Source organism: Epinephelus lanceolatus, chromosome 23, assembly GCF_041903045.1.
Source record: "Epinephelus lanceolatus isolate andai-2023 chromosome 23, ASM4190304v1, whole genome shotgun sequence".
Taxonomy (NCBI): Eukaryota; Metazoa; Chordata; class Actinopteri; order Perciformes; family Serranidae; genus Epinephelus; species Epinephelus lanceolatus.
The window spans coordinates 19,833,851-19,845,807 of NC_135756.1; the positions used below are offsets into that span (position 1 = coordinate 19,833,851).

The 11,957-nt window shown below is 39.3% G+C and overlaps 1 protein-coding gene across 2 annotated transcripts in view; it reads left to right on the forward strand.

Annotated features, from left to right (window-relative positions):
* Positions 1 to 11,957, forward strand: part of ccdc146 (coiled-coil domain containing 146) — a 77,201-nt gene that overhangs the window by 40,699 nt on the left and 24,545 nt on the right. Inside the window, exons 9-17 of one of the 2 annotated variants that reach the window (XM_033614683.2) lie at positions 1,896 to 2,123; positions 2,230 to 2,319; positions 3,814 to 3,910; positions 5,516 to 5,608; positions 6,507 to 6,674; positions 8,399 to 8,484; positions 10,178 to 10,342; positions 10,563 to 10,638; positions 11,785 to 11,933. In XM_033614683.2, coding sequence (XP_033470574.1) covers positions 1,896 to 2,123; positions 2,230 to 2,319; positions 3,814 to 3,910; positions 5,516 to 5,608; positions 6,507 to 6,674; positions 8,399 to 8,484; positions 10,178 to 10,342; positions 10,563 to 10,638; positions 11,785 to 11,933 — 1,152 coding nt within the window. Of the gene's footprint in view, positions 1 to 1,895; positions 2,124 to 2,229; positions 2,320 to 3,813; positions 3,911 to 5,515; positions 5,609 to 6,506; positions 6,675 to 8,395; positions 8,485 to 10,177; positions 10,343 to 10,562; positions 10,639 to 11,784; positions 11,934 to 11,957 lie in introns of both variants that reach the window. The other variant, XM_033614682.2, reaches the window with a different exon arrangement.

The following is an 11,957-nucleotide window of genomic DNA, read 5'->3' on the forward strand; positions in this document are numbered from 1 at the left end:
GGCTCAAATCCTTCTGTAATCTGTCTCCTTCCCTTCATCTTTATCTCCCATACACGAAAGAGCTGAATTTAAATGGATGAACTCAGTTACTGTAGTTTTCCTAAAGGAGGGAGTGTGTGCAGTGTAAACTTTTGATATGGAGCAGAAAAACAAACTTAATCTGAATATACTGTGTGTTTCTTAATTCAGTTTACTGCCAGAAACATCTGTTGCCAGATTTGTTTTTCACTTTCCTCTCTGTAACTTTCCAGGCACATTTTGGTCCAAATGAATAAATGGAAAAAGTAGGTACTATTTGTAGCAATTGCAGACTATTTGAAATAATGGACGTAGCTGCTGTGACATCACCCATTGGTTTGTGGACTCCTGTTTTGAACCCATGAGTCTGGCATTTTGACCGTCACTCTTGTATTTTTGGAGCCAAAGGTGACAATTTTTGTCCGAGACGGTGGAGCTAGCCCTAATGCTAGCTGCTAATTTGGTTAGCACAGTGTATTTACATGCTGTGTCTCAAATCGCGTACTTCTGTACTTACACTTAATATTTTGAGTGCATAAGTGCGTTCACACTGAGAAGTATGAAAAAATGCAGTGCACTATGAATACCCGGATGGTGCACTTAAAACGGTCAAGAAGTTGAGTGTGGAACTATGGGCACTTCTCGCCCTCAATGGTCGCCATCTTGGCTAAGTAGCGGAAGGGGAGGGACCACTTTTCAAACTGGAAATGGCAGCCGAGGACCATGAACATCGCTGCATTGTACACATATGCATGTGTTTTTTGCACTAAGCACCACTATATTGTTGTCGGATATGAGCCAGCAGTATGTTTATTAGGTTAATTTAGCACTCTGTAATGATTTGGCACTGCGAACGATAACGATAACGCGAATGCTAATGCTAATTTGCTAACTAGCTAACAGCTGCGGTCGTCATTTTTGGTAAGTGCACAACGGGCGTGTTTGGTTTGAGACAACACTACCCTGTCGCGCATTACCCCAATAAGTACATAGTGCACATAGTATACTACATGGAAGTGTACTAAGGGAAGTACACGATTTGAGACACAGCAACAGTCTGTGGTTAACTGTGATTATGCTAATGCTAATTTTCGCAAGCTAAAAACAGGCTTAAAAACATTTAAACGAAATGTACTTATCAGGAAACCAAAATATCCAACTCCTGAGAGGGTTTTAGTACAAACTAACACTTTTAGGCCACCTAAACGTTGCGATTAACTTTAATGAAGTGGAAACACACTGGCTACGGCAAAACGAATTCAGGTTACACCATGGGTACATAACCTAATCAGCGTTGTCGGCGTGGCATTTAAATGGGTGCTTTTTATAAAAATTCACCCCCTTTACAGCTGTCACAAATGAGAAATTTAGCTATAGAGAGCAAAACCGTTTTTAGTACCAGGCTATAAACATGTTAATTTCTCCTGTAAAGTTCTGACTGACTTTTGGAGCCAGCCTCAAGTGGCTGTTCGAGGAACTGCAGTTTTTGTCACTTCTGCTTTGGCTCCATTTTTCAGTAGTGGAGGTTGCTGCTTGTTAGCAACAGTCAGATCCCTCTTAATAATTTAAAGGTTTCAGTCCCTCTAATTAAAAAACACATGACAATATATGTGTCAGACATCATTAATTTTTGTATTCATGTGCTGCTGCAGTCTTAGCCCCCCCATCACCAGAGAATGGTTCCACTGGCACTGCAGTCTCTTTTATGTTTATTTCAAATTCATATTTGGCTTGAAAGTGAAGCAGTGGAGCTGTCTGTATGAGTCATGTGAACTGTGACTTGTAATTTGAAATTCACAAAGCTGAGGGGTACGGGGGGGGGGGGAGTAAAACAGATACTTTTCTCTTGTCTCTCTTTAAATTCTCTGTCACATTAGAGCTGCAATAAAGAAGATAGAAGCACTAAATACAGAGATTTCTGAAATGGAGCAGCAAGTGAAGGAAGTGGACGAGCGAAATCACTCCCTGAGGCTGAAGAAGAAGGAGTTGAATGAGGAGCTGGAGGGTCTCAGGGCCTGTGTAGAGGCCAGTCAGAGGCAGTCCAGAAAGCTGCTAAAAGAGCAGGAGGTCAACAGGGAGGAGGAGGCTGAATTCATGGGGAACAGGTACACACTTTTTATACAGTGACAGTCAAAAACAGTGAGTTTTAGAGTTGGGAGGAGAGGCTGTTGTTCGTGGGTTTCATGCATGTCGTGTGTTTTTCATCATCAGAGGTATCCTGGAAATGAAGCTGCAGAACATCATGTGTGACAGGAAGCACCTGTATGAGAGTCAATGTGTGCAGCTCAGGGAGAAAAACAGGTACAGATTGATGTCGAAACGGGCTCCATCGCACGTATGAATGTGTCCCCATGAATTGATGCACAACACTGTACATGTAAAGGCTTTTGCACGTACTATACACCTAAAATATACAGTAAACGTTCTCAAGATCACAACTTATTTGTCATGTCAAAATAACAGACATTTTCATGAGATAATGGGATAATTTTCTTGATCTTAAGAGCAAAACTTTGTTCTCTTGAGAAGTATTTGAGATCACAAACAATGTAAATTAAACGTAAATTAAACATCATGGGCCTGTGCCATTGTGTGCCGAGATTGCACCACACTTTAAAAGCATTCCGACAACTCATGGATTACTTGAACACTCATGTAGATGGCTAGTGTGTATATTATGTGCAGGAGCAAGGCGTAAAGCAAGTTTAGCCCGTGGCCTTGAGTGAAGAGAAATATGATGCAATGATAAATATGCTCTTGTCCATCTGACATTGCTACACAGAATGCAATGGTAGTGCAATGATTTAGGCCTTATATGGCCGAGACGACTACTGCCCTTTTCACCCTGCGCTCAGCCTGGGGCTAAGGGAGTTGATATCCTGGAGCTAAGATAGCTTTCACAAAGTTGGCTAACCCTGACCTTTAGCCTAGTGCTTGCTGCCCCAGTTCTAAAACAGGATTAGCCCCAAGTTGGTGGAGTCATCCCCTGAAAATCAACTAAACACAGGGACAAAAGTTGCCGGTGTGTAAAGGAGCTAATTGAATTTGATTCATTTGCGTTTTTGTTGACTTCTTCAGCTTTTCAGTCTTTCCTTTCTGCACTGTTCCCTCTCATTTTGATGTTTGAGCACTGCTCTTACATAAAGCCCTGCTCATGGTGACATTTTAACATTGCTGCTTGCTGTTAAACAGTCACCTGTTAATCTATAATGTACACAGTCATATTCCAACGAGAATGTAGCAGAGGGCTAGCAGAAGTTCATTATCAGCTGTATAGCCCTGGGCTTAGGTTAACCTCATCTGAAAAGGTGCTAAGAATATGCAGTGTGAGAAACCTATATATTGTGCTGTCACTGGGGAAATAAAAGAGCATTTTATTCCAAGATAATGATATATAGAACTTGTGATCTCGAGAAAACAAACAAACTGAAGTAGTTGTCATGGGAAAACAGAGAAAATAATATGTTTGACTCCATATATTCATATATTTGACATTCAGTCGAAGAGTTTTTGCTTTTTGTTTTATCAGCTTGTTGCTGTACTTTTCGGTATGAACATGGATATTTTTTTTCCTGTGAATAGTCAGTATATAATTTTCAAACAGTTTTAGACATTTTACATAAATTTGAATAGTTAAGAGCATTTCTTCAGCTGAGCTCCGCGACTGAACACCTGCATATTTGACAGGAATCCACATATAATGAACCTGATTTTTCAGTTGTCTCATTTTATGTGGGAGTCGCAGCCCTATGAAATGATAATACATATTGAAAAGGTGACTGTGTTTCTCCTCAGGCAGATGCAAGCCCTCAAGAGGATGGAGCATGCGTTGGCCATGGCCACTGAACAGCTAGAGCACACGCAATATATCTACAAGGAGTTAGAGGCACAGGTGACCTGCAGATTATTACTTTCAGAGGTCTGGCTTTTTATTTTTTCTAGCACCTGAAAGTGTCTGTTATTTTTCCCCGAAATGACTCAGACTTTTTGTACGTGCAGGACCTCTAATTGCAGCTTGTAAGTATTCAGATTTTCCCAGTAAACCTTGCACCCCTCATGGTTTGCAATATTATGTTTTAGCGGCACTAGCAATTGGTCAGGGGGAAAATTGGCTTAAAAAGAGGCTGAACACACAGATGTGGGAAAATGTCACGGTGCCAGTAATCACCACATTAAACCGTTATTCTGCATTACACAAGAAGCAGGGTTTTTTTTAATTCTTCTGCTTCCTGCAATTTCACTGATGTTCACAGTTTTCAAAGTGAGATGAGAAAAGAAGAGAGGGAGAGTCACGGGAAATGCATCAGCACATCTCACCAGCACATAATAGTATGAAAGGAAGTCACAATGACACATCAGGGAATTGACGCATTGTGGAAATATTGAAAACAAAGCAGTTGTACAACATGATTCATTTGTTTCCGCTCATCTGCCAATCAATAACGACTCTCACATGAACAATAACTCATAAATTAATTTGACTGTGAAGGCTGTTTAGACAAGGATTTGGACAGTCTGCGGGTTTACCACAAAAATGCGTCACGATAGTCTCTAATAGGACGTGATTAATGGCTTTGATATTTACACATTGTTTGTTGTCGGCTTTACACAGCATGAGGCCTAATTTTGAAATAAAATAGTGATAGTAATTATAATAATTATAACTTTAATTATATTACACCTTTAAAAACAGAGTTTATGAAGTGCTTTGACAGACAAAGCAAAAGCAGAAACAGGATACTCAGAAGGCAATATCACAACAAAAACCTTAACAGTCCTACCAAAACATAAGAGAGACGAAATTAAGGTGAAGTTAAAGCAAGAAGACAAAAATGCATTATGCAAAATGTAAATATAAATACAATTATAAGCAATAAAAAGAGGAAATATAAAGAAATTTAAAGGCAACATCACATTAAAGTAGTTGTAAAAATGGGTTTACTGCTTCATGTTTGCAGCTGAAACACAAATTGCGGCGTAATCCTTTTTTAAAACTCTCACACCAACTAATTTAGTCTTCTTCTTCTTCTTCTTCTAGAGATTAACAATTTTTAAATATGAAGTGGTGTAGTTCACACTCAACATGAGGCCTGGCAACCCTGCAGAGAGGGGCAATCTCATCGCCTAAAGGCATTCATTTTTCATTAGTTCCAGGGAAACACTTTCAGTGTCACTGGATCTAACAGCGATCAGAGAGGCCTCTGGGAAACTCTGATATATAGTATTAATCATTTTGCAATTAATGTTTAATATGAATATGCAGGGACTGAATTTGATTTGAAGTTCGGTCATTTCATATTGGATCCTCATGGTCTCGCAATCCTCGGTATGTAAAGTCTAATGGACTACAGCCAGGGAGAGACATAATGATACATTTTTACAGCTTTTTACCACGATTCAAGGCTGATATCCAGCTGTATGATGTAAGATCAGCTCGCACACTGAAAATTTGAACAGACCTTCGACTTTGACTTTACATTCTGACTTGAATTTCCAGTTAGATGCTATTCCTAATCGAGAGGCCAGTACTCAGCAGAAGACGGAGCTTCAGAAAGAGGTGGACGCTCTCAAAGTCAGCTTTGAAAAACAGGTGGGAACAATGTGTGCGAGCAGATGAAAAATGTAATGCAATTTACTGCAGTAGCCCTCGAACAAATCTATCTTCATCGAGCCTATAAGTTTGATAGCAAAATGTTGACTCAACTATATGTTAGTTTAAATATATGTATGTCTCTACCTTTTCTAAGCTAATGCTATTTTTATGTTAAAGTGGAAACAGACAACCCAGCTCATGTCATTATTGGTGCTGCCATCACAAAGACAACTAGATTGCTTTCCACATCCTCAGAGCTTAGCAACTACCAGTGCCACAGAACACATGAGATTTTGTTTTCCAAAGTTAGTTCGGTTGGTACACCGTCCGCTGTTTCCACTACGGCCGATAGTATTTGCAAAGAGCTAACATTGAAACTCTTTAGTAACTGGGGATAGCTACGGGGGAAACAAAGCGCTATCCCTTTCCTGTTTTGTTTGCACAAAGGTTGACGCACTTCCTATGTGCATGCTAACGATCTTCATTGTCCTGGGAGATCGTACCCAGTGGTAGACAGAATTGCATTGTGAAAGCAATGCTAAAAGGGAATCAACATTTACTTCATAATGACAAGTTAAAGCAAAAAATGTGTCTGTTTCCACTTTAAGTTCCTTTGATATTTTTCATTTTCTAGCATTATCTTCAGAGTTAGAAGGAAAAATGTGATTTCCTATGCATTTTTATCTCATCCTATGTCATGTAGTTAGGCAAAACTTTAACGATCCCTTTAGGGAAGGTCTGAAGTTCACACAGAAAAGTTTCAATATCCATCTTCCTTGTATTTAGGGACTTTTAGTCCACTCTGCCATCCCATTCTGCTGTCAGTAACCCTTCAATTGCAGCAGAATGGTGAGATTTTTCAACTGAAAACGACACCTAATGTGTTCCCGACCAGCTATCGGTGGCTGGGGAGGAGAGCCAGAGGATGCAACAGTACGGGATGATTCAGGAGCTGCTGAGGGAGTCGAACAGCCTCCGGGAAGAACTCCATAACCTCAGGTGTCTGACACAGATCAAAGTGGAGGAGAGGGGCCAGAAGCACCGTGAACTGCTTCGGGCTGAGGTGCAGGAAAAACACACACAGATTCATGCGAACACATACAAACATATATTCAAAATACAATTTCTGGAAACATAAGACATGGATATTTCACTAAACATGTCAGAAACATCAAAGAGGAACCTAAAAGTAGGTTTATATTTCAGGCACTCCTCTGTGTGACAGGAGAGCAACCAAAAATGACAAAAACACTATTTCAAAGAGTGCAAGGCTTTACTGCCCTCGCCATATTACTGTCACCGCAATGTGATAGTTTCAGAATGATTTGAAAAAACACACAGGGACTAGGCAATTTTAGATCAGCTAAATTGAAGATGGAGCATAAGAGGGACATTTTTTGGCAGAAATTGCTTTTATAAATGGTTCTGGATTCTCTTTTCATGTTGGCTCCACTCAGTTCTCCCTATCTAATGAAATCAAAAGTAACTGCTTTTCTAATACAAAATCACCTGCGACCACAGATTCGAGGAGTCTCCCACTTGATTAATAAGCAATGACGACGACTAGCTCCAAAATTAATTAACAAAATCCAAAAAAAAGGAAAGAAAATCCTAAATCAGAACAGGGTGTCTGCAGATCCAATTTTTTTTTTAAATATAAGGCTTTAAAAATAACTGACTAGCCTTAAATTTGAAATCGTGTGGTCTTAATTGCCACAAAAAAATCTTATTTGATTTATCCATCTTTTAATTTCTTCATTGTCAAAATCAGTCAAGCTCCTCTGGCATTAAAGTCCACATTTGTGATGATATAAATCTTTAAACCGACCACTAAACCTAACACTCTGCTTTTACTTTATACCTACACTTAGCTGTTGGTAAAATGTGAATTAACCTAACTCACTCTATTGACCATAAATGCCACAAAACTTCAATTAATAGCCCAAGCTATTATTTTCTTTAATCACTGAAATCAACAGGCCTTTATTTGGGACAGGCCTTTAATTCCTTTCACATAAAACTGTTGCTCAGCAATCACTCATTTGATCTAACTCTGACAGACGGTGCATCAGAGAGAGAGTTACTGTACCCACTATACTGACACAACACCACTTTATCCTGTTAAAACAATTCTCACAACTTGGATTATTTTTTGTGAAAAACCCTTTTGATTCTCTTGATCTGAGGACCCTTACAGACTAAACGAATATGAATAACTTACAGCGTAATAGAGGAACGGACACATTATTTGTGGTAGCCAACAACCTGGTTTTATACATCCAAAGAACTTCTATAAAAAATGAACTGCATGGCAACCAGACCAGGCCTCTAATTGAGACAGGCCTTTATTTGTCAAATTGTGTAACCACACCAGGCTGGTAAAAGGGACTGAGCATTTAATTGAAGTTTTACGGTACCCTACATAAAACCTACCTCTGCGTGGGACCACATTTATACTTCTTACCTGCAGTACTTGAATAAGAAAACACTGATTTGTCCAAAAATCAGTCTTAAATTTGCCTTAAAAATGTCTTAAAAAGCATTAAACATCAGTGTCTGATACCTGTAGACGCCCTGCAGAACTGCTTGATCAGCTTATCTAGTTAGTTTCTTTTTTATCTAGTCCAAAGAGAAGCTGCTACAACACTGAAAAATGTACACCCACAAATCTGATTTGAAGGCTGATGTTTTTGAGCGCACACACACACACATACACACACAGCTAAACACACCCACACAGAAGTGATGATACTGTAGTTTTTACCTGTGTAACTCTATCCACAGCAGCTGAACCAGCACATCCAGCAGGAGCTCAGAGAAAAAGCCCTGATCATCATGGACCACAACAAGCTGAACACTATACTACAGCGCAGGTGTCACTGTTGTTTTCTCTTATTTCCTAGTCAGCCACCTTTTCATTAAATACCAAGGTGTGTGTCATGATAAAGAGGATTTTGGTTACGGAGAAGCTGCTAAGCTGTTAATAGGTAGTATTAGCATAATCACCTTATTCTCTGTCACTGTCTTCATGTTTCTTGTCTGACAGTCCCTCCTTTTTACTTTCTCTTTGTTGAATGTGGAGATTAAGACTTCACTGCATAATTCAAAATCTTTTAAGTAAATACAGATTGCTTTTTTGGTTACATGCAGGAGCAGGAATGGTGCTCCTCTTTCCAGGGTCAGCCAGTACCTGTAAAATACGTCCATGATTTTAGCTTAAGATCAGTCAGGGCAGCAAATTGAAATTCCGATGTACACAGTATATTGATGTGACTGATAATTGAATCCCTGGTTATTTGTTTGGCTGCTCTGATCTGTGTAACAGCTGGGATCACAATTAATTCAGACATCTGCACATGTTGTCGGGGTAGAAAACCCGAACTTACTAATTGGTCATACTTGAGTGTTCAGACACAGGCTAATGCATCTGGCACCACCCGGTACAACAGCAGACTCTCTCTACATTCAGTTAGTTCACGACCACAGACTGCAGTCTGATGCGGATCTGCCCCGAAAACTGCATCTAGTCGAGCAAAAACAGAGCAGGATGATAATTAAATGTTGTGCGTCCTCTCTGTGTCGTTGTAGTATGAAAAGCATTCTCACATTCAGCAGTCATGGTTCACAACATGCATGTCTTACATGAGTGGTAAATTGAAATTTAATGATATGTTAAACTGCACGGAACTGAAGTTCTGTCAAAACAATTATTTGATTCACTGATCATTTGGGATGAACATGAATATGAATGTTTGTAGTTCACATTTCCCATGTTGATATTAAGTGATCCGACGACGACGCCATGATAACTATGGCAAAAACATTTTTGTCAGTATTGCCAAACTTTATTTCAAGCACACCGAGAGCTAAAGCCAATAACAGCAGGGGCCAGATGCTTAAAACTCTGCGTAGATTCACGACTAAAAATCTGTGCACGTACAAAGTGTTCATGTTCATGCACATTATTCTCGTCAGATGTCAGACTGGGATATCAACAGGTTTTTAAATATGCATGAAATCGCATCGCTGAGCTTTTCGAAAAGGTGGTTTAAGGAATGAAAGAGGGAGGCTTTGTTCACGCAGCTGAAGAAGTCCATCACAGGTGGAAAGCTTAAAAAAAAAATCCCAGCACAAGTGACAGCCGTTTCACTTTTCTATATTTTGACGTGATAACATGTTAGGCCCTGTTAATCGGAGTACACACAACTGCATAGATACAGGAATATTACAGGTATGTTCATTTCCGTCGGCCGTGTAAACCTAGCCTAGTCGGAATCCAGAATAAGGGCAAAAATCGGAATATTTTGTGCATGCAAGATAGACTGAGAAATATGGCAAAGAGAGTGCAATTTCCCTGACTCTAGCATCAGGGAGGTCCTCCAGCCTCTAGTGGCCATTAAAGGAACTGTAGTTTTTGGAACTTCTGTATTGGCTTCAGTATTCAGCCCCTGAAGTTGCAGCAAAAAGAATGGATGACTGTAAATGATAAAATATTTAAAACTCTGTAGTAGTAGCCAAGTATAGCAAGAATAGGCGCACTGATAATTGTTGTTTTTCCCCTCTTAGAGTTTCACAGTATTGTAATCTGTGCGACATGATTACGAAAGAGAAGGATAAGTACGTCAAACTGAAGCAGATTGCCTCACAGACGATCTCAGAGCTGACGGAGCAGGTTAAGGTGCTGCAAAATGAGATGGAGATCCAACGAACCATTGTCGTCAACAAGGACCGGTGTGTACATGTGTTTTGTGGAGGGAGGTTAGAGGCTTGTCTGTGTGTATGACATGTTGGTACAGTAAGATAATACATACTCATGCAAGAAAGAAGGCATGGACGTTCTATTTATTTGCTGGTAATTGTCAGTGAAGCTATATCTGCATCCCTGTTATTGTGTGGAATATTTCTCATATTTTTCTTTGCATGAGTCTGTGTTTATTTGTGTCCATTCCAGATCAGTCACAAAGGCTTGCATGAAGATCTCTCATAGCTTGAAAACAAGGGACAAACTGTGCAATGACATCTCCAAGGTCCAGGCACACATACACACACACACACACACACACACACACACACAAACACAGAGATGAAGCCAGTCAAAACACATTGTGGGAAACACACTGTGTCGCCTCTTTGCCGTCAGCCAGTGTCACAAATTTAGCAGTTTAAATAAACAGATTAAATATGTTATTAAGAATACCATGGCTCAGAGGACCCAGGGTTAAACAAAGACACGGAGTCAAAGCTGTTTTTGAGATATATTGAGTGAGCTCGGCTCTATAGCTGTCTAAAACCAGGGTTAAGAGCCCTTGTAGAAATTTTAAGGAGGCAAACCCCACAGCCATTTTCCCCAGTATTTATCTCTGTGTGTTTAATAAGACTCTTAAACAGTACACCACACACAATGCACAGTTTACAACAGTTTGTGTCATCCACTATAGAAGTTTCTGCTTAGTCACTGTCTGGCACTATCAAGTGGAAGCAATCTACTGCACTTAAAAGCAAAATCACATGAGCCTCTGAGGGGAGTGGTAATATTTTGATTAAAAATAACCTCAGAATTTCCAAGATCAAACTTTTACAATCACAAATTTACGACAAAATAACATGCATATAGTATTATTATTATTATTATTATTATTACATGAGTTAAATAAACACACATGGTATTTTAACAAATGCATTTATTGAGTGTTTGTTTGTGTATTACAGTTTGCTTGAGTCTGATGTTTCGTGGCAGGGACGCTGGGCAAAATGGTGGGGTAGAGGGGTTTTACACACCCAAATATAAACTTAATAAACACTGATAAATATCTGACATAAGTACATTCTTGGTCTATTTGATACAAAGTACAACTCATTATAACTTATTAGTGTATTGTAAAATAAAGTGCAGCTGTGGTGGAGTTTTTTCTCTCAAAAGTTTGTGATCTTAACATCAGAAAGTGTCTGAGTTTTTTCCCTCTAAATTTATGACATTTTAATCACAGAGAATATCAGCTTTTTCTAGCGTTAAATTTACAACTTTAATCTCACAATTCTGAGTTTTTATTGGTATGAAAACTCTCCCCTAGTGCTGTATTTAATTTTTTTAACCTATGCTGCCCTTATACACCATAAAGAGCCCTCTTATGGGTCTAAAAAACATATATCACTATTTTTATAATATCTTCTAGGTTGCCTGGAAGCACCGTCAGATCACACAGGAGTATGAGGACAACAGTCTGGAGTTGATGAAACTCACACAAATGATGAACCTCCAGGAGCAGGCACTTCTGGAAATAAACAAGAGTCATGAAACGGCCATACAGCGCCGCAATTTTCTGTATGTTCATAATTTTGAGCTTAC